Source organism: Orycteropus afer, unplaced genomic scaffold (assembly GCF_000298275.1).
Source record: "Orycteropus afer afer isolate SDZICR_OR568_19922 unplaced genomic scaffold, OryAfe1.0 scaffold00134, whole genome shotgun sequence".
Classification (NCBI taxonomy): Eukaryota; Metazoa; Chordata; class Mammalia; order Tubulidentata; family Orycteropodidae; genus Orycteropus; species Orycteropus afer.
Genome location: NW_006921721.1, coordinates 5,663,369 through 5,684,959, shown reverse-complemented (window position 1 = coordinate 5,684,959; position 21,591 = coordinate 5,663,369). Strand labels below are relative to the sequence as shown.

At 40.7% G+C, this 21,591-nt stretch overlaps 1 protein-coding gene across 1 annotated transcript in view; it reads left to right on the top strand.

The window, feature by feature from the left end:
• The first annotated feature begins 3,927 nt into the window (after positions 1–3,927).
• NEK5 (NIMA related kinase 5) overlaps positions 3,928–21,591 on the top strand; it is a 351,943-nt gene continuing 334,279 nt past the window's right edge. The window contains exons 1-3 of the mRNA XM_042781570.1: positions 3,928–4,044; positions 8,325–8,421; positions 20,413–20,510. Of these exons, the coding sequence (XP_042637504.1) occupies positions 3,928–4,044; positions 8,325–8,421; positions 20,413–20,510 (312 nt within the window). The remainder of the gene's footprint in view (positions 4,045–8,324; positions 8,422–20,412; positions 20,511–21,591) is intronic.

The following is a 21,591-nucleotide window of genomic DNA, read 5'->3' as shown; positions in this document are numbered from 1 at the left end:
GTGGGTTTGAACTGCCAGCCTTGTGGTTAGCAGTCAAATGCCTTAGGCACTATGCTACCACAGCTCCTTGTAACCCTTAGTCATCTCAAATTTTAGCATTGCTTCAAGGGAACCTGAAATGACATATAGTTATTGAGCAATTGAGCAAGTCTTGATTGGATTTCAAATCCTTTTGAAAGTCAAATGGTTTCCAGAGTTTTACTTTCAACAATATTTGAGACTCTAATGGGATTATCAGCTGATTATAAATGATTTTTAATGATAAGATTTCTATGTGATTCTTGACATACAACTAGGCAAGAATTGAGGGACACTTTTAACAAAGCTTCTATTCTTCTCTGTTTCCTTATATGAATGAAACTGCTTTGCCCTTACAACTTCAGCAAAATGGGAGAGCTTATCTATGCTAGCAAGAAGTTAGTATTCACCTATGGATACATGAACTAATTGGAAAAAAAGGAAGCCCACCAGGTCTTTTAAAAGATGACTTTCCGATAAAATTTCACTTTTTATTTTTATATGCATTTGTCTCTGTTGTGATATATTTTATTTTGATCAACTGTGTAACATTAGAATTTTTTCTCTATTGTGATTTGAATGAAAGTTTACAGAACAAATTCATTTTCCATACAATAGTTCATACACATTTTATTTCATGACATTGATTGCAATCCCCATAATGTAACACTCTCTTCCCACTTTTTCCCTGTGGTTATCTTTTCACTGTGTCCTTCTTTCTTATGCATTCCTGCCCTCTGAGCTATCTCCCTGTGCAATTATTGCCCTTCTGATCTCCTATGGTTGATTGTTTCAAGGAGTGTACCTACCTGGTGTAAATGTTCACCTTATACACCTGTCTGCTGTTTGGCTGAAAGCCACAGGAGTGAGTTCAGTTCCTGAGGGGCTTATCTTTCAGCACTTTATCAGACAATATGCTGCTGCTATCATCATTGGGCAATTTTTTCAGAGGAAGACCTAGCCACATTCTTCTTTCTAGTTTATCTTAGTCTGGAAGCTCTGCTGAAACCCGTCCACATGGATGATGCTACTTGTACTTAAAATATCCATGGATAGCTTCCACCATCCCAGTAACATGCAAGGCACCAGAGTATGACAAGTTGTGGGTATTTCCAATTGCTGAAGATCACATCATTTTCACTGACTTAAACTCCCAATGATATGTTTTAGACAGCAGATTGATGTCCATGGTGGTGCAGTGGTTAAAGCACTTGCCTGGTAAGGAAACTTATGCAGTTGCAACCCACCAGCTGCTGCAGGGGAGAAAGATGTGGCAGTCTGCTTCTGTGAAGATTTAGTCTTGGAAACAACTATGGGGCATTTCAACTCTATCCTACAGGCTCACTGTAAGTCTGAATGGACTCGAGGGCAGTGGGTTTGGTTTTTAGTTTTGATGTACAAAGAGATTTGGGGGACGACTGGGCAGCTGGAAAGCCTGGCCTGAGGTCAGTTTAGTAAGAGGACACACCCCCGCTCCCCCTCCCCACACATCAGATCGTCAGCTGTGGTCAAAGGAATGGGCCCTGTTTCATTTCCACCACTTCACAACACTTGAAACCTTCCAGAAAAAAAACATACTTCTGTTTATCCCACTTGTAAAACTGGGATTTGTAAAACTTTCAGGGCTGATGGAGAGAAGAGAGTGCATGCCAAGCATCTGGTAAACCGCAGATAAGAACGGGAACAGTATTCTGGTTAAATGCTGAAAGGCCGAGATTCGGCCTCCAAAACCCGTGACGGGGTTTAGACTGACCCCTGGTCGGGGTGGAGCAGCGGGCCACTGTGAGGGCAGAGCCGCCCCTGCTTTGCATCACGCGCGGCTCCGCCCCATCGCCTGGAGGCGCTGTGGCCAGGGAACCAGATCCTCCCCGGACGCTTTTCTCACCCGCGGAGCCACGAAGCAGGTATGGTGCGGGTGTGTTGCCCTGAATTCTAACCTGGAGCTGCCTCCTGGGTTGCAGGAGCCGCCGGGAAAGGGAAATGGTCGGCCAGGGAGGTGTGGAAGGAAGAGGAGCAGCTTTGGGGCCCGGGGCGCGCAGGTCTCCATGGCAACGTACAACACGCCAAGCTCTCAAGCTACAGGCGTTCCCTAGCCCCCACCCTCCTGGGAACCACGAGTACCATCCACCGGCCTGCCATTCTCCGGGGGTGTCCCAAAAGAAAAGATTTTCCCTAAACCCGAAGGCTTCTCCCTTTGGTGTTCCCTGGGAGAATAGTGGGCCCTTTTCTGCGGCTGGTCACCTCGAGCCCGGATACTGCTGTCGGTCCTCAATACCCTGTCTGGGAGTGTCCGCAACCTTTCCTGCCCGCAGAGCTGGTTCTCAGCCTCATGGGCCCTAATTGTTCTCCTTCCTACTCTGACATAAAACGTCTGCAAAATACATAATGCCCTAACTAGTATAAAGGAAAAATACAATGAGGGTAGTTCATAACAGAGTTTAATAAAGTACTTCAGTAATATAAATGTCTTATACTACACTGGGGAGCTCTGGTAGCATAGTGGCTAAAGCACTTGACTGCTAACCAGAAGGCTGGCGGTTCAAACCCACCAGCCACTCCTCGGAAGGAAGGTTGGGCAATCCTACTTCCGTAGTGATACTGCCTCGGAAACCCAAGGAGGGGTCGCTATGAGTCGGGGCCGACTCGACAGCACATAACAACAACAACAACATACTACACTGGAAGAAGTGATGAAGTAGCGAGGTGCTCCTGCACAAAGGCAGACAGAAGGATGCCTCGCCAACACCAGGAGCTGCCTAGCCAGTCAGGGTTATGATTTTCCAAAATGGCGAACAATTCTTGGTAAAGTTCCTAGAAGACTAATTGTTAATTAAAACCTTACAAAAAAGACTTAGTATTTCTATGTAAAATGAAGTTTGCATTTAGTAACAGATAATTATAATTCATTTTTCCATGCGCATGAATGTATGGGGAGACTTTCCAAGGTTGTGGGACTGCAGAAGGAGCTCTGGTAGCATAGTGGTATAAACGTTCAGGTGCTGAACAAGAGGTTGGCAGGTTGAACCCACCACTGAAAGATGAGGCAGTGTGCTTCAGTGAAGATTTACAGCCTTGGAAACAATGGGGCAGTTGTACTGTGTCCTATAGGGTCGCTATTAGCATCTATTCAGCGGCAGTGGGTTTGGTTTTGGGTTTCGAGGCCACAGATAATCCCTTGTATGTAGACCTCCCTGGCCTTGCAGAACCTTAACACATCTGCCCATCTCCTCCACTAGTAGTGCTTCTTTATCTGTAAAAATCAGTTGTCAAAGAGTTGATTCGGACTCATAGCTACCCCATATGTTTCAGAACTGTGGTCCACAGTGCCCCTGGGTGGACTTGAACCTCCAACATTTTGGTTAGCAGCCAGTGGCTTAACCATTTATACCATCCAGGGATTCTCTCAATGTCAGTGGGGGAAAAAAAAAACCCTACAAATTTCCAAAATGTCCACTAGGGGGCAGTACAGTCACACTGGAAAAAACTACTCAAGCCTAAAGCGGATATTATGGTAGGAAGAATTACATTCCAGCTTTGTAGAGATGCCAAGCATTGAGGTTGTGATTTCTTTCCTTAACAAAGCAGCCTTATAAAACAGGTATTGTAATTTCCATTTTAGAAATTAGGAGACAGATTTTGGAGGTTAAGTGACTTGCCTAAGAGCACAATGCCGGTTTATCAAAGTCTGACCTTGGAGCCCACCAAGAAGCCTGTCTCACATTGTTTTTTTATCTGATGACACAAAGAAAATTATTTCACTCCGACTTGGCAGTGTTGGAAGGAGAGTTTTAAGAAAATTAGTTCTTTTAAATTTTAGTCATCAGTTTTATTTTCTTTGTTGGTCTTTATGAAATGTGTGAGATAAAATCTCATTACTTTAATTCCAGGAACCTCTGTGGATTAGAGACTATGGATGAATATGATGTGATTAAGGCAATTGGGGAAGGTGCCTTCGGGAAAGCATATCTGGCTAAAGGAAAAACAGATAACAAGCACTGTGTTATAAAAGAGATCAATTTTGCAAAGGTAAACTTAAGTTCAAATACCTGTTAATTTTTGTAATTCCTGTCAATAAGTTATACACCTGTAAAAAGCTGAATTGGCAAAAGTTCTGTGATACATATATTTACAATGACTAAAAGAAAAGAGTACTGAGGCTGTTTATGTACAGCTAAACACCTTATGGATTTAGTTCTTTGGTTCGGAGTTTTAGGATCATGGTTTCATAGGGCATCCTAGTTAATTGGCTCAGTTAATGACATGTTTAGTGCTTGTGTTCTACCTCCTAATTTGTTGTGTAGAGCTTGGGGTCTTGCAAGCAGCCACCTAAGGCACAACAATTGGTCTCTATTCACCTGAATCAGCAGAGGAAGGAGATTTAGGAATAGGAGGAGGATATGGAATGGGTGGCTGATTGCCACCATGAACAGCTGCCTGCCTTGCCATGAGACCAGAACTGGATGGTACCCAGCTACCATTACTGAACATTTTGATTAAAGATTCTGTAGAGAATTCTGATCAAAAGAGAGAAAACGTAGAACAGAATTTCAAATTATCATGGACTCTAGACTTTTTGGAGCCATGGAAGGTAGATGAATCCCTGAAACTCTTGTCCTGAAATAATCTTTAAACCTTAAACCAAAAGTATCTCCTAAACTCATCTTAAAACTAAACAGTAGTTTAGCTTAACTAGTAAAAATGGTCTGCCTTAAACATTGTGCTCTTTTAAGACGTATCTATATGGAATGAAGGAAGCTCTGGTGGCATAAGGCCTTTGACTGCTAACCACAAGGCTGGCGATTCAAACCTACCAGCCACTCCTTGGAAGGAAATTGGGCAATCTACTTCCGTAGTGATACCGCCTGGGAAACCCAAGGAGGGGTCACTATGAGTCGGTCCGACTTGATGACAATGTGTTTGTTTTTTTTTGGTTTTATATGGCATCAAATTGACAACAGCAACTTGAAAGATTAGATAGGAACCTTAGGGGTCAGTGAGTTTAGGTTAGTGAGGGAGGAACAACTCAGAAAAGATGAGTGAGAGGGGTTGCACAACTCGAAAAATGTAATCCAACTAACTTGTCCTTGGAGAAACTGTTGAATTGGTGTATGTTTCACTGTGTATAGTCTCAGCACCAACAAAATAAATAAAATTTAGGGAAAAAAATCCTGTTAATTTTCAGTGGGATATTCAGCTGGCTTTTAATCCTGTGTGAAAAGGAAACACGTTTTTTGGTTTTACAATAATGCATTTTAAGTTCAGTTGACCTTGTTCACTTGTGCCCTCCTATTTCCAGTACCCAAAGAGCAACCAATGATCTTATTTTAAAAAAGAAAAAAGATCATATCTCCCCTGCCTCCTACCACACTCTTACGGTGGCCTCCAAAGCCCTATAATATCCCACCCTTCTCCATTGTGCTTACTTTTTCTTTCTTGTGCCCTAGCGTGGTACATTCCTCTCTGGCTGTGTCTCCTTATTCAGATGCCTGCACAGAGGGGGGCCTTCCCCAACCATCCTAGCTAAGATACCTCCCTAACCTCACTAACTCCTATCACATCATTTATAATGATGTGAAATGACTTCATTCATTTATTTGTTTATTATCTACCACTCAGCATTCAGAATAATGCCTGGCACAGAATGTAATAACGACCCCGTACAACAGAGTAGAACTGCCCCATAAGGTTTCCAAGGCTTTATACCTTTACAGAAGCAGACTGCCTCATCTTTAGGGGCATCTTTAAGTTTCTTATTAAGGAAGGTTGGGCAATCCTACTTCCGTAGTGATACTGCCTCAGAAACCCAAGGAGGGGTTGCTGTGAGTCAGGCCGACTCGATGGCAAATAACAACAACATACAATGTAAAATTACCTTCCTGGAACAATTTACATACTTTCACAGGAAGTACATGAGTGTCTGTTTTGCAGCTTTCTGACTAATGGTGGGCATTAACATTCTTTCCATCTTTGTCAGTGTCATACATGAAACATTGTATTGATTTTGTTTTCAATTTTCAAATGAGGTTGAATGTCTTTTTCTGTTTAGTGGCTGGTTTTTGTTGCGAGTTACCTATTCCCATGCTTTGCCTATTTTCTATCAGTTATTTTCTTTTTCATGTTATTAATTTGCCAGAAGTCCTTATACATTATAAATAAAAGACCTTTGTTATGTCTGTTGCTAGTATTTTTATTGAATTTATGCCTGCTTTTTAATTTTGTTTGCAATATTCTTTTGAGGAATAGCAGTTAATTTTTTTTTTCCAAGTAGCTAAATCTAGCAATCTAGTAGGAGTAATCCAGTTATTTTTGTTTAGAAAACTCATCAGTGCTGACTATGCAGTTTAAATTGAGGGGAGTATGGGCACTGAAGCTTAGAGGTGCTAGTTAATTTACCAAAGGATATATAGTCATAGCTAAAGGCAGTGAGGGTGCAATTGAGAATGTTAATTTAGTGGGGGAAAAAAAACTCTTAAATTTAAAGCCCTTATGGGAAAATGAGAAATTTGGAGACCCACACCTTACCTGTGGCCCAGTGTTGGGAAATATTGCAGCAGGAGCAGTAGAGAGGAATGAATAGTGAGCAGAGGCCAGAAAGGTAAGGTTCACTAGGGGCTGGACGTCAGAGTAGAAATGGCAAGTTAGTCATGCGTCGAGAATGAGGAAATAAAGGTAGAGATGAGATGTGGCCCCTGGCATCAAAACACTTGAAAAGTATTGTCCACAAGTGATAAATAGAATAATAAGAAAATACAGATAACTGAAATGAACTCACAAGTGACCATTTTTATTTGAAAATGGATAATGTAGTAATCTTAATATAGAACTTTACTGGCTAAATTTATGTGATATGGAATTTATTTATTTGTTTTTGGTAATTTCATTTGTTTCTTCTCAGCGGTGATTGCTTTTGGGACATTACATTTTTATAATATAAAAATTATTTTGGTGCTAAAAGATAATTATTAAAATAACTTTCGTCCAAATATCTAGATGATTAAGACATTACCACCAATCCATCTGAACTTTTAATAATGCAAAACTTCATTCACACACACATACACACTCACTGCCATTCTGCTGTTGAGTTGATTCGACTCATAGTAGTCCCTCCTTGGATTTCTGAGGTGGTATCTCTATGGAAGTAGATTGCCCACTCTTCCTTCCAAGGAGCGGCTGGTGGATTTGAACTGCCAGCCTTCTGGTTAGCAGTCAAATGCCTTAGGCACTACACCACCAGAGCTCCCAAAAAGAAATATTTATTTTCTTGATTATGATTGTCATTGACAAACCATTGATTACATATAGTGCACTCTGCTTATGCTAAAAATATCATTCTCTGCCCTTAAAGGATCAGATTTAAAAGTCACATTAAAGGATAGTAAAATCCCACAGTGTAATGAATATCATCCGTAAGCACTGTGCTCCTTTAAAAAATCACCCATATGTCACCAAACAGTCAACAATTACTTTAAAACAAAGATGAGAATGTAAAGGATCAGGAAAACTAGGTCAATAGAAATGGGACTAGAACAGAAACAATGAGAATGTTCATACATTGTAAACAAAGTAACCAATGTCATCATGGAAACTTCTTAGATATAACCAAACACCTCATGGGACAACATTCTAGCTTGAAGGTGAAGGATTATAGACTTGGGGACATCTGTGTCAATTGGCACAACATAGTTCATAAAGACAATGTTGTGCATCCTACTTTGGTGAGTAGCATCTGGGATCTTAAAAGCTTGCAAGAGTCCATCTAAGATACAACCATTGGACTCTTCCTGTCTGGAACAAAGGAGAATGAAGAAAACAAGACTCAAGAGAGCAATTAGTCCAAAGAACTAATGGATCACATGTACCACAGCCTATATGACCTGGAGACCAGAAGAGCTAGCTGGTGCCTGGCTACCACCACCTACCATCTGACTGGGGTCACAGCAAAGAGTCTCAGACAGAGCAGGAGAAAAATATAGAACAAAAAATCTAATTCACAAAAAAGACCAGACTTTCTGGTCTGACAGAGAATAGAGGAACACCCGAGACTATGGCCCTAAGACCCTTCTGACCTGGAACTTAAGCCATTCCTGGAGACCACCTTTCAGCCAAACAACAGACAGGACCATAAAATAAACAATAATACCCTAGCGGAGCATGTTCCTTAGAATAATCAATTGTACAAAATCAAAAAGACAACATTTGCCCAAAGGGAAAATTCTAGAGAATTTTAGATGGGGATGAGCAGAAAGCATGGTCTTGAAAGCAAATTACCTCTGTAGCTTACTGTGCCTTCTAACATGCTTTAGATGCCCATCCAAGAGAAAGAAGCTTCAAAGAAAGAAGTCATTCTTCTGGCAAAGATGAGGCACCCCAACATTGTAACCTTCTTCAGTTCATTTCAAGGTTTGACTTTCCAATATTCCTAAAATATTTTCATTAAGTATAGACAGGTTGACTATATAAAAGATGTTCCTGAGCACTGTGTCTAAATGAATTTTTGTAAGTGGATTCACTTGTCATTTACTTCAATTATAATTTGAGATGTCTCTTTCTTCTGTGGTCAGTTTTTGTAGACAACTTTCTTAAGTCTCTCCCCTGCCTTCATTCTCACTGTCTCAAATAGTTAATGATTGGGGTAATAGCGCTGCTCTAGCAAAACAGTTGTCGTTGAGTTGATTCCAACTCATGGTGACCCTGTGAGTGTCAGAATAGAACTTGGATCCATAGGTTTTTAATGGCTGGTTTTGGAGAAGCAGATCACAAGGCATTTCTTCTGTGGCACCTTTGGCTGGACTCCAACTCTCAGTCCTTCGGATAGCAGTCCACTGTGTTAACTGTTTGCATCACCCAAGTACTCCTTGCTCCGATAACAGCCCCCAAATTTCAGTGGCCTACAGCAGTCCCTATCTATTTCTCACTGATATTACATGTTAACTGTAGGTGGGCTTGGGTCTTAAGTCTGGGGCCCAGGCTGAAGGAGCAGCTATCTCTGGAGCACACCAATCTTGTGTACCAGGAAAGAGAGCAGAGGATGGAGCTGACCACACCGTCACTCTCTAAGCCCTGCTAAAATGTGGCAGGTGTCCTATGTGCTCCTGTTCCTGTTGCCAAAGCAGCAAGGCAGTGAAGCCTGACAAAGGGGCAAGGAATGTACTGCCTGTGTGAGGCCCTGCATGTCCCATGACAGTGGATGGGGCTTGTAATCCTTTTACTGAAAGGCAGCAACAGCTTCTGACAGCCAAACATACTGCTGAAATAAACCAGTAGCAAACACACGGTTGTTGAGTGCTCACATGTATGTGAGAGTAGAACTGTGCTCCATAGGGTTTTTAATGGCTGATTTTTCAGAAGCAGATCTCTAGACCCTTCTTCCAAGGTGCCTCTGGGTGCACTTGGATGGTTCATAGCTGAGCATGTTAACTGTTTGCACCACCCAGGGACTCCACTAGCAAAACAGAGAGGAAAAACTTTAAGGAAATAATTCCTTTCCTTTGTACAGTGGAATACATCTATTCTGCATTCTCATCACCCTAATCCAAAGGTTAAAAAAAAAAAAAATGAATAGAGCATTGGGCGTATATATATTTATTCATATATATAACAAATATTTATTGTTTTTTATATGTGAGGCAGTGTTCTAGGAGCCAGGAATATAGCAGTGAATAAAACAAGACAAAAATTCCTGCCCTCATGGAATTTACATTCTAGTGGGGGGAGACTGACAGTAAACAAATATGCAATGTCTCCAGTGTTCATCAAGCTGTGACAGGGCTCATTTTGCACCACAGCTTACCATGGGGCAGTCCCAGCCCATCACCTAGCACTGGAGGGTGCTTAAATTCACTGGTCATAGGTAGTTAATAGAGCAGGAGGGTTACCCACATATCGTAAAGCATCATCAGGTTAGTAAAAATAAGTAAGTAAATAAATACAGATACTATGTTTTGAGTTTTTATGCTGTACAGGAAATATTTACTCAACAAGAGTTTTTCTTCCTGAAGCTGTGTATCTTACCAATTAAAAACACTGCATCCACTTAGGGAAAACTGTTATTCTTAATGGTGGTGGAATAATCTGGAAACAGACAGTGGTGATGGTTACAACACGATGAATGTAATCAATGTCATTATATTATATACGTAAAAAGTGAATTGGCAAAGGTTTTGTTATTATATTGTTGTACTACGATAAAGCTATTAAAACAAAACAAACCCACTGCATTCAAAGTAGTACTCCAGACACGGTCCTTCTTTAACCACTGGGTGTTTCAGAACACTCACGACCTTTTTGAGGTCTTCTAGGAGCAGAAAAGTACCTATGGGCAGGGAATTGAGTTTACTGAACAACTTCTATTGGGCAGCCACTGAATGAAGTGCCCTACACTCTGTTTGTCGATGACAAAGCTGTAAGATAATACCTCCTTTCACACTTTGGGTTGGGGCTGTGACTTCCTCTCTGGAAGGCTCCTCATCCTCAGGCCTTTCCTGAGCTCACATTTCAAGTCAGAGATCTCCCAGCACTTTCTCTCTTGCATGTGTATGTCTATTTATATATGTAATTATGAATTTGTTTAATATTTCTCTCCCTTTTCAACCATAAATTTCATGAGTTTGGGAGCTCATCTGTGGCTTACATGTGATCCTTGATAGCATCTTCCTGAAGACAATGAGCTCCAAGAGGACAGTGCCTCCCATAGTAGGTGCTCATTGAATACTTGTTGAATGACTGCATGGACTGGGCCACTTTAATAGACTTTTTTTTTTTTTTTAAATTATGGTAAGTATCATAGTGGCTAAGACACTTGCCTGCTAACCAGACGGCTGGCGGTTCAAACCCACCAGCCACTCCTTGGAAGGAAGGTTGGGCAATCCTACTTCCGTAGTGATACTGCCTCGGAAACCCAAGGAGGGGTCGCTATGAGTCGGGGCTGACTCGACGGCACATAACAACAACAACAACAATGGTAAATATCTATCTGTAAGAAGATATCTGCCATTTCAACTTCTTCATATGTACAATTCAATGACATTATGTTCATCATGTTGTGCAACCATCCCACTACCTGCTTCCACGTTTTCCTATTACCCTTAATAGCAACTCAGCACCTCCTAAGAAATGAGAGCTCCTTTCCCTCTCCCTTCTTCCTACCTCAGTACCCAAACCAAAACCCACTGGCTTTGAGTCACTTCCAACTCATAGCAACCCTGTACACAGAGTAGAACTGCCCCCATTGGATTTCTAAGGCTGTAATCTTTATGAAGCAGTCTACCATATCTTTCTCCTGTGGAGCAGCTGATGGGTTAGAACCACTGACCTTTTGGTTAGCAGCCAAGTACTTTAACCACTGTACCACCACCATCCCTAGTAACTAGCAATAAAGGTCTCCATACACTTGTCTATTCTAGATATCTCATGTAAGTGGGATTATACAATATCTGTCCTTTTGTGACTGGCTTATTTCACTCAGAATAATGTTTTCAAGGTTCATTTCAAGGTTGTTTATACAATGGAAGATTGATATTTGAGGACAGGAAACTATTCTAAAATTGTTGTTATGTTTTTGTTAAGTGTTTCAAGTCAGCTCCAACTCATAGTGACCCTATGTACAACAGAATGAAACACTGTCTAGTCCTGTGCCAAGCTCACAATCCTTGCTATACCCGAGCCCATCATTGCAGCCACTGTGTCAATGCATCTCATTGAGAGCCTTCTCCTTTTTCACTGACCCTCCACTTTACTAAGCATGATATCCTTCTCCAGGGAATGATTCCTTCTGACAACATGACCAAAGTAGGTGAGAAGAAGTTGGGCTATTCTTGCTACCAAGGAGATTATAAAATTAGAGGTCATTTTTACAGTAGCAATAACCTCTGCTGAGTTTGTTTATATCCTAAGTTAAAAAAAAAAAAAAAATTTAAGGTGGGCACTCCTGTGTTTAGGAAAATTAGAGCTATTGTGTTTCCTTTTAGTTTGCTTGGCAGATTGTTGGGACTTGAAACACCAAACTTATCTGAAAGCCTCAGAGGTACCTGTAGCACCTGACTCACAGAGAGTGTCCATAAAGCCTTTGTTTACCCTGGAGCAGCTTATCTAAGACAGAAGACATTGCTCTAGGGCGATGGGTCATTAATTGTTTTGACCATAGAATGATCCTCAGACACATGTGGAGTATTTTGGACATGTTATCAGGAAGCATCAGTCCCTAGAGAAGGTCATCATGCTTGGCAGAATAGAGGGTCGGTGAAAAAGAAGACACTCGAGATGGACTGACACAGTGGCTGCAAGATGAGTTTACACATAGCAAGGACTATGAAGATAGAGTAAGACTGTAGTGTTTTATTGTCCATGGGGTTGCCATGAGTCAGAACCGACTTGACAGCACCTAACAACAACGACACAGAAAGTGAGGTGTTTTGGGTTTGAAACAATAAGAAAAAAATAAAGACAATATAGTGAGATTTTCCTATGGTTAAAGCAATTCCTTTTAAATTTCTGTGATAAATATTTATCAAGTGCCTATAATGTACTTAGCATGTTCTAGGTCTTAGAGAGGCACTAATGAACACAATAAGCACAAAATCCCTGTAGAGTTGTATTTGTTTTTTGTAACAAATTTCATGGTTGTGAACATACCCATTTATTATCTCTCAGTTTCTGTAGGTCAGAAGTCTGGATTTGGCTTGGCTAGATTCTCTGCTCAGGGTTCACAGAGTTGAAACAAGGTGTCACCTGTGGCTGCTATCTCATCTGAAGCTCAAGTTCCTCTTCCACACCTTTGTAGGTTATTGGCAGAATTCAGTTCGTTGCAGTGGTAGGACTGAAGTCCCTGCTTTTTTGCTGCATGTTAACCTGCCAGTGTTCTCAGCTTCTAGAGGTCAACATCATTTTCTGTATGTGGCCACCTCAGTAGGCCCTCTCAGGATTCATATATCTCTTACTTTCTCTCTCTCTGACCTGTAGACACATATTTATTTTATTTTTATTATTTTTTAATTGTGCTTTAGGTGCAAATTTACAGAACAGAATTTGTTTTACCTTCAACAGTTTGTGTACAGTTGTTTCACTCTCCAATTACCATCCCCAACCCTAACCCACTCTCTTCCTCTCCCTTCCCAGTGACCCCCTGTGCCCTTCTTAGTTATATACTCCTGTCTGTCCAGCTTTCCCTCCATGTGAATGTTGCTCCTTGGGTGCCCCATGGCTGACAGTTCCAAGGGATGTATCTCCGTAGAATAGGTGGGTGCATCGCCCTGGGTTGGCTGTTCTGTATGTAAGTCTTATTACTATTGGGCTGAGAGCCAGCACTTGGGAGTGAGTTTTATCCCAGGCCCAAAGTGTATCCCAGGGCCATAGTCTTGGGGGTCCCACCAGATTCCATCTGACCAGTAATTCTGGGGATTTTTGTTTTTGGATTTTGTTCCACATTTTTCCTCCCACTCTATCTAGGATCTCCAGTTTTGATCCCTTCTCAAGTGATTGGCATTGGTAACCGGGCACCATCTAGTTCTTCTGGTCTTGAGGGCCATCACCTCCTGGGGCTGATTGTTTCCAAATGCCCTTGGTTCTCTTCACTCTTCTTTGCTTCCCATACTTCTAGATACCAATATAAATGGCTCATAAGATTAGGTCAGGCCCACCTAGAAAATCTCCTTTTAATTGACTTGAGGGCAGCTAGTATTGTCTCCTCTTTAGCTGGTTGGGAGCGTTGGTTGTTCCATGGCAGAATTCTTGCCTTCCCTGCGGGAGATCCAGGTTCAGTTCCTGGCTAATGCGTCTCCTGCACAACCATCACCCATCTGTCAGTGGAGGCTTATGTGTTGCTGTGATGCTGAACAGGTTTCAGTGCAGTTTCTAGACTAAGATTAGAAAGGCCTGGTGATTTACTTCTGAAAAATCAGCCAGTGGGAGCTATGGATTGCAGCACTCCAATGTGTAACTGATCATGGAGATTTTATTCTGCTGCATTTTGTTCTATAGAGTGTTATGGGGTCCTCATGAGTTGGGGGCCAATTCAATGGCAGCTAACAACAGTCAACTGATTAGTAACTTTAGTTACATCAGCAAAATCCCTTTGCTATGTAATATGACATAATCATGGGAGGGATATCCCATCATGTTTACAGGTTCTGCCTATTCTCAAGGAAAGAGAGTTATAGAAAGTATGTTAACCAGGAAGGAGCTCTGGTGGCATAGGGCGTAAGGCATTTGACTGCTAACCAGAAGGCTGATGGTTCAAACCCACCAGCCACTCCTCAGAAGGAAGGCTGGGCAATCTACTTCTGTAGTGATACTGCCTCAGAAACCCAAGGAGGGGTTGCTGTGAATCAGGTTTGACTTGACAGCAGTGAGTTTGGTTTGGTTTTGGTTAACCAGGAGGTGGGAATCTTGTGGGCCATCTTTGAACTCTGCCTACTATAGCTGTGGAGCTTACATTTTGTGAGGGGGAAGATGAAAAGAGACAGGTTAGATGGTGATAAGTTCTACGGGAAAATAGAAGAGTGAGACAGAGATTGGGGGGTACAATTTTTAAGTAGGGTAGTCAATTGGGGCCTTATTGTGAAGGTAATATTTGAGCAAAGTCTTGAAATATGGGAGGGAGAGAGTCATGCTGATGTGTGAGGGTGAACCTTCTAGGCAAAGGGTACTGTATAGGGAGGAGGCAAGAGCAGTCCTGATATATTAAATAATTAACCAGAAGGCTTTTGGGAGAGGCAGTACACCATGGGCCCTGAATATCTCTTCACATTTTTGCTGGACATGCCAAGAATGCAGGGCTCTCATTGTGGTCTTCCCAGGCTATTTCTCATGCTTGTGTTTGCAGCAGAGCTTAAACTGGCTCAAAATGGTTCAGTAACTGCCATGATAAACAAAGGCTGCATATGCATTGTGTTGCAACCAAATCTGTGGCTAATAGTATTTTTACCCAAGTAGGAAACAAACAATTGTGTTGGCTCAAAAATGGCAGCCCACCCCACTCACTGTACGTTGCTTTCCAGCGAACTGCCTGTAATCCAACCTCCTGTGTAAAATTCCTGAAACTTTCAGGAGGGAAGGACTCAGATTCTTCACAGTACCTTGAGAAGACAAGAGTGTAGTGAGCAAGGGGGTGGATAATAGGAGATATTTTCAATTTATTCTGTTACTGTGTTCTTCCTAGTTTTTTGGTGACTAAATGCCTTTATTTTAGGGAATGATAGTGATACTGGATGATATCTCCTTTCATCAAATCTAAGACGCCATTGGTTATAAGATGTAACATTGTATGTTACTTGGAAAAAAATCTACCAATTACACTATTACACAATGCATTTTTATCACTTATAGTTTTCATTTTATACTTATTGAAAGAACTCTTTTAGATTTATTTAAATATAGATTTTAAGTTTTATTATTTTCTTATATATATAAAAAGGAAAATATTAACAGTTGCCTACGACAATTGATTGAAGATGCCAATATATGTAAAACACAATCCAGATTTTTCAAAGTACATTTTAGAATGAATTACTAATTAGAGTAATTGTTGTGTGTGTGTGTGTGTGTGTGTGTGATTTGGGTGAAGGTTTACAGAGCAAATTAGTCTTCCATTCAACATTTCACACATATTTTGTTTTGTGACATTCATTGTAATCCCCACAATGTAACAACACTCTTCCCACTTCCTCCTTGTTAGACTCACTGTTTTTTAAATGTTTGGAATTTGGCAAATAAAAAGATTGCAGCCCTAATGTTAAACCTAAAAACCAAACCCACTGCATTGAGTCAATTCAGACTCATAGCAACCCGGGTTGGGTTTCCAAGGTGGGAAGTCTTTATGGAAGTAGATTGCTTCATCTTCCTTTCACGGAGGGGCTGGTGAATTTGAACTGCCAACCTTCTGTTTAGCAGTCAAATGCCTTAGGCGCTGTGCCACCAGAGCTCCTTAAAGGAGCCCTGATGTTAAAAAAAACCAAAAAAAAAAACCAAAAAAACAAACTCACTGCCATCCAGTCGGTTCCGACTCACAGTGACCCCTCCTTGGGTTTTCCAGGCGGTATCTCTACAGAAGTAGATTGCCCAGTCTTCCTTCCGAGGAGTGGTTGGTGGGTTTGAACTGCCCGCCTTCTGGTTAGAAGTCAAATGCCTTAGCCACTATACCAAAGCTCCCAGCCCTGATGTTAGTGCCCTAAAATCTTCTTTAAAGGTCAACGACCCATGAGTTGAAGAAACTGCTGTCCTTTAGTGTATCTTGCACTTGCTTTTTGGAGTACTACCTTCCTTCTTTATGTATTTTCAAATATTATGCATCCTTTCAGAGTAAACACAGATACCCTCCTCATAGCTTAAACCTTAAGTGATCTCTTTCACTTCTTCTATGAGCTCCCCCAAACTCTTGATGATTGGACCACTCATGTGGGATTTATTATATACTGTATTATAATGCTAGTATATATTCTTTATTTCTTCTAGTGAGATTGGAAGTTCCTTGAGGACAAAAATTGTTTCTTATACCTCCCTCTCCCTATAGTACTAAATGTTTTCAAACAGATGGAAAATTTGAGAGCATAAATGGTGTTTCCACACAGTTCTAACTTCATTAGAGTTGTTGGAAATTAACAGTAACTTCATTAGAATTGTTGGAAATTAACAATAAATAATGGATGAAAAATGAATAATTAGAGCCAGACAATGCTCATTGAGCTTTGGCTCAGTCACGATTAAGCCTGAATCAGCCAAACATTTTCTTTCATAAGAAATCAATGTAAGGCCAAGTGAGCTAGAGGTTGGTGGAAAGGAAATGAAACAAAACTTTCTTCTTAGTTTTCTTATTCTGATCCTCTTACCATTTTGAAATTCCTACTTCTTCATGGCTGTGGAGTCCTTTCAATGACTGAGCTATAAGTAAAGAAAAAGGTAGTGTTCTTGTTACCTAGTGCCGTTCTGACAGAAATATACCACAAATGGGATGGCCTTAACAAACAGGAGTTTATTCTTACAATTTGGACGCTGTTAAGTCTATGTTCAAAGTGCCAGGCTCTAGGGGCTGGGTGAAAGCCCCTCAACCTTGGGGTCCAGCTCTGCCTTCTGCTCCCGGCCCACTGGAGCTAGAGGCATTTCTTCACTCAGACAGCCGCTGGCTGCTGAGGCTGAGAAGTCTCAGGGTTGACAAGGAAAAAGTCACAGCCCCGATGTTACCAGTCCACACAGCAGACCATTAACTTAAGTCCATTGTAAGTCCCAAGGTCGGCAGAGCATAGCTTGCTGTCAAGCAACGACATGGGCTGCATGCAGGGGTCCAAGCGTGCCATAAGCTAGAGACCATTCTCAAAACTCCTCCTTATATACAGGAAGCAGATCACATACCCAAAGGCAGCTACTCAGCTGCTCATAGTAGATTCCACCATGGAGTTGATTACCAGTCTCACCATGGGGAATACTACATCCAGCTGCCCAGCCACTCAACCAGGCCTAGCCAAGTTGACACACAAGCATAACCACCAAAGGTAGCAAAAGATTTGGCAAGAGATTCTAGCATTTTGTGGGTATAATAAATATAAGGGAAAAAGTCCTAGAAAGATGAACACTTTCTTACAAGTCTGATAATGTATTTAGTGTTTCTTGGATGTTTTATAAGTCCACTAAACAAACCTTTACTGAAACCCTTCCATGTGCCAGTTGCTGTGCTAGGTCCAGGGAATATAAAGATGAACAAAATGTTATCTCTCTTCAATTAGCAAACTAGTGGGAGAAAAAACAATTAGTAGAAGCCTTTTTCCTAACAAAATTCCGACTGGTAGTTGGTTGGTTAATGGCAAAAGCTGGTTAAAGCAGAAAATCATACAAAACAAAATAAACCTCAACACACCAAAAAGCTCCACAGAAAACATTTTAAGAAATTAATAATCATCTGCCAAAATTTTGATACAAGGCCAAGGCCTTGACTGTGAGTCCACCTATTAGAGTTCTAAGTCTTATTTCTTCTGCAAAGTATACTTCTCATTTGTAATTTACAGTTTCTTTCTTTAAAGTGGAGTAAAAATTTAAGAATAACCTGTATGCACAATGATTTTAGTGCTTTTCCAGTTATTTGCCACTTGTTTCATTCAATGTTCAGGTCAACAGCATTTTTTTTTTTTTTTTAAGCTACTCACTTTTATGGAGTCCTCCAAAGTGTTTAACTTAGTTGTAAAAATAATCACATTCTTTCTTTTTCCATTTATAGTCCATCAGATTATGTAGTGGTTGTTTACAATAATGAGTACAGTTGGAACAATCACAATGATCTTGATAAGAAGCAGAGATAGTCGGTCTTACTGGATATTCTAGTGGCCACCAGCAGTAACCTTGAGCAGCCAATTATTAACAGTAAAGGAGAGTGTCCATTAATCTAGTGAGGAGGTTAGGCATAGGTCAGTTAGAAAAACCAAAAAAAAAACAAAACTCACTGCCATCGAGTTGATTCCACTCATAGCAACCCCTTGGGTTTCTGAGGAGATGGGTTGAATAAGAGAGTCATATAAATAAAAGTTGATACCTGTGAAGTGGTAGTTATAGGAGCAGCATTAGAACCTGTTTAACTTCATGGGGTGGGGGGAGGGTAATGAGATTCACCATCAGCATCAAGCTGATGCTTACAAGGTGGAGGTCAGACATACCTCCACTCTTCAACCTTTCTACCAATTCTGACACTAGCCATTCCTCCCACAGCACTCTACTTCTCTGATGGGTTCACTAATCCATTGCAATGGTCACATGGAACACACAGACCATACTTACAATTAAGTGGTATATTAAGGAACAGATACAACTTGGAATCAGGATCAACAGACTGCAATTCAGGATCTAAATCAGGAAGCATGTAGGCAAAGTCTCTTTTTTTTTTTTCAGTGCAGGATGGCTCTCTTAGCTCCTCTTGACTTGCAGGCCTTCTCTTAGTCCCCTGAGGACAGCTCCTCTTGGCCCTGCTGTCTGTTAGCCCTGGCTCTACAGCTAGGCTCCTTCCGGGCCTCCTGATTCAGCATTTTAGCCCTCGACATGTGTTATGGCTCTTTTAGGAGATTCCTTGCCTTCTCTTTCTCTCTCTCTGTTTCTTCTGTTTTTCTGTTCTTTCTTCCTTCTGCTTTTTTTCTAGCTTCTTTCTGTCTGAAAAACCTCTGTGGGGTACTGCATGAATACACAAACTCTTAATCAATTTTAAGGCATGACCCTCCCACCAAGGCCATGAACTGACCAATCCCCTCTAGGTAAGCCATAGACATATAGACATATCATATGTATAGTAGGTGACAACACACCTCATTTGCATAGTGTATAGTCACTTTATTTGCATAATCTATTGATCAGTCCCTGCAAGGTACATACTAAGCACATGCAGGCTGTAGCCTAGAACCAGACAAAATGTGTCAAGCCAAATTATTTACAGTTTACCCAGGAAATGTCAGTCAACCTAGACAAAAGTAACAAATCCTCTGGGGTAGAAAACTAGGGCAAAGGTAACTTCTCAGGGTTTAGTGGTGAAAATATCTCTCAAGTTGTTTTTCCAAAGAACCAAGGCAAAAGGCCACATAAAGATACTCATTTCACCACAATACCCAAATTCAAGAAGAGGGTACTATTAATTCTTCCTAAAACAAAAAAACCCCACTGCTGTCGAGTGGTATCCAACTCATGGTGACCCCTCCTTGGGTTTCCGAGGCGGTATCACTATGAAAGTAGATTGCCCAACCATCCTTCTGAGGAGTGGCTGGTGGGTTTGAACCGCCAGTCTTCTGGTTAATTCTTCCTAGAGTGTTGATAAAGACTTATGGCTGCTATTTTAAAGATTTTTAATCTCTTGAAACAAAAAATATCCAACTCACTGCCATTGAGTTGATTCCGACTTGTAGTGACCTCCATTGGGGTTTTAAGGCTGTAAACTTCTATGGAAGCAGACTGCCTCATCTTTCTTCCACGTAGTGACTGGTGGGTTCCAACCACTGACCTTTTGGTTAGCAGCCAAATGCCTTAACCATTACACTACCAGAGTTCCTTAATCTCTTGAAGGAATGCATTAATAATAGCAGCTAACGTTTACTGAACTTATTTTGTGCAGGCATGGTCTAAGCATCTGGCATGAATTAACTCATTTAATCTTCTCAACAGTCCTAAGAGGAAGTTTCTATATTATTATCTCCATTTTACAGATGAAGTAATGAGGCACAAGGAGATTAAAATAATTTGCCCAAGTCACAGAACTGAGAAGTGTAACTAGTGAAGTGGGGTTAGACCCCAGCCCATCTTAATTCCATAGCCACAAGTTTTTACCACTGTGTACTGCATTTTACAGTTATAGTCTCTATCTTCTAAAACTCAAAAGGCAAATGATTAGTAAATATCTGCAATCCTCTCAGTGCCAAATAATATCTTTTCTTACAGAAAACAACAGTTTATTTATTGTGATGGAGTATTGTGATGGGGGGGATCTCATGAAGAGAATCAGAAGCCAACGGGGAATGTTATTTAGTGAAGATCAGGTAAAAACACTTCTAATTTGCTTTTTAATTTAAAAGTGGGGGTGGGTGTTTACATTTATAATGCCATAAGTAGTAGAGTATGTTTATATAAAGCATGCTTTTTGGTAGAGAAAAGCAAATTATAAAACAGTAGATCAATATTCTTGTTAGATTTAGTTTAGAACATGTTTTCAATTGAACTTAAAATGAATGTCTTTTTGAGAGTACAATTTTCAATTTTCTTGAGATAAGATTGTCTCATTTTTGACAATCTCATGCAGGATGTCACTGCAATAAATCTTCATGTTTTTAAAAAAATCAGATTGTGATGTTCCTTAACCATTTAAAGGTGACATATTTATAGATTCACTCTTTTTCCTTTTTCCTTCTGGTACTCTGAAAATAGCTATACCACTCTAACAATGCCTATTTAGTTTCATTGGTTAATAAGAGAAGGAGAGAAAAGGTGAAGAAGAATAGTCTTAATTCTCATTTTCTCTCTGCACAAGCACATTTTTCTTCTATACTCTGAGCCTCTTTGGAACCCTCTTGGGAGATGTGTCCATGAAAGAGACAGGTATAGGCATGGAGAGAAATGGAACTGGGGCCTGTGTGATTGATGGGCAAGGCCATTGCCTCAAGCAATGCAGGGAAATGGTTCACTATCTTTCTTTAGGCCATCTGTTTATTCTAGTTTAGCATTTAGGAGCATGGTGCCCACATAATTTCCTCCTAGGGTTAAATCTTTTGAATGTATGAATGATTGAAGAGTTAGCTTTTCTAATCTCTAAATTTAATCAAGCATTTTTCCCATGTTCATTTACATTATATATTAAGTTCTGTACTTACAGGAATCCTCCATTCTTCCTATCTATGCATTACTTTTTTATATTAATGAAAATGCATCCCACTATAAAATTTGGCATAATATTTCCCTTTGTTGAGAAAAAACTAAAATTACAACTGAATCTTCATATCTGGATGATGTTGTTGTTGTTGTTGTTTGCCGTCGAGTCGGCCCCAACTCATAGCGACCCCTCCTTGGGTTTCCGAGGCAGTATCACTACGGAAGTAGGATTGCCCAACCTTCCTTCCGAGGAGT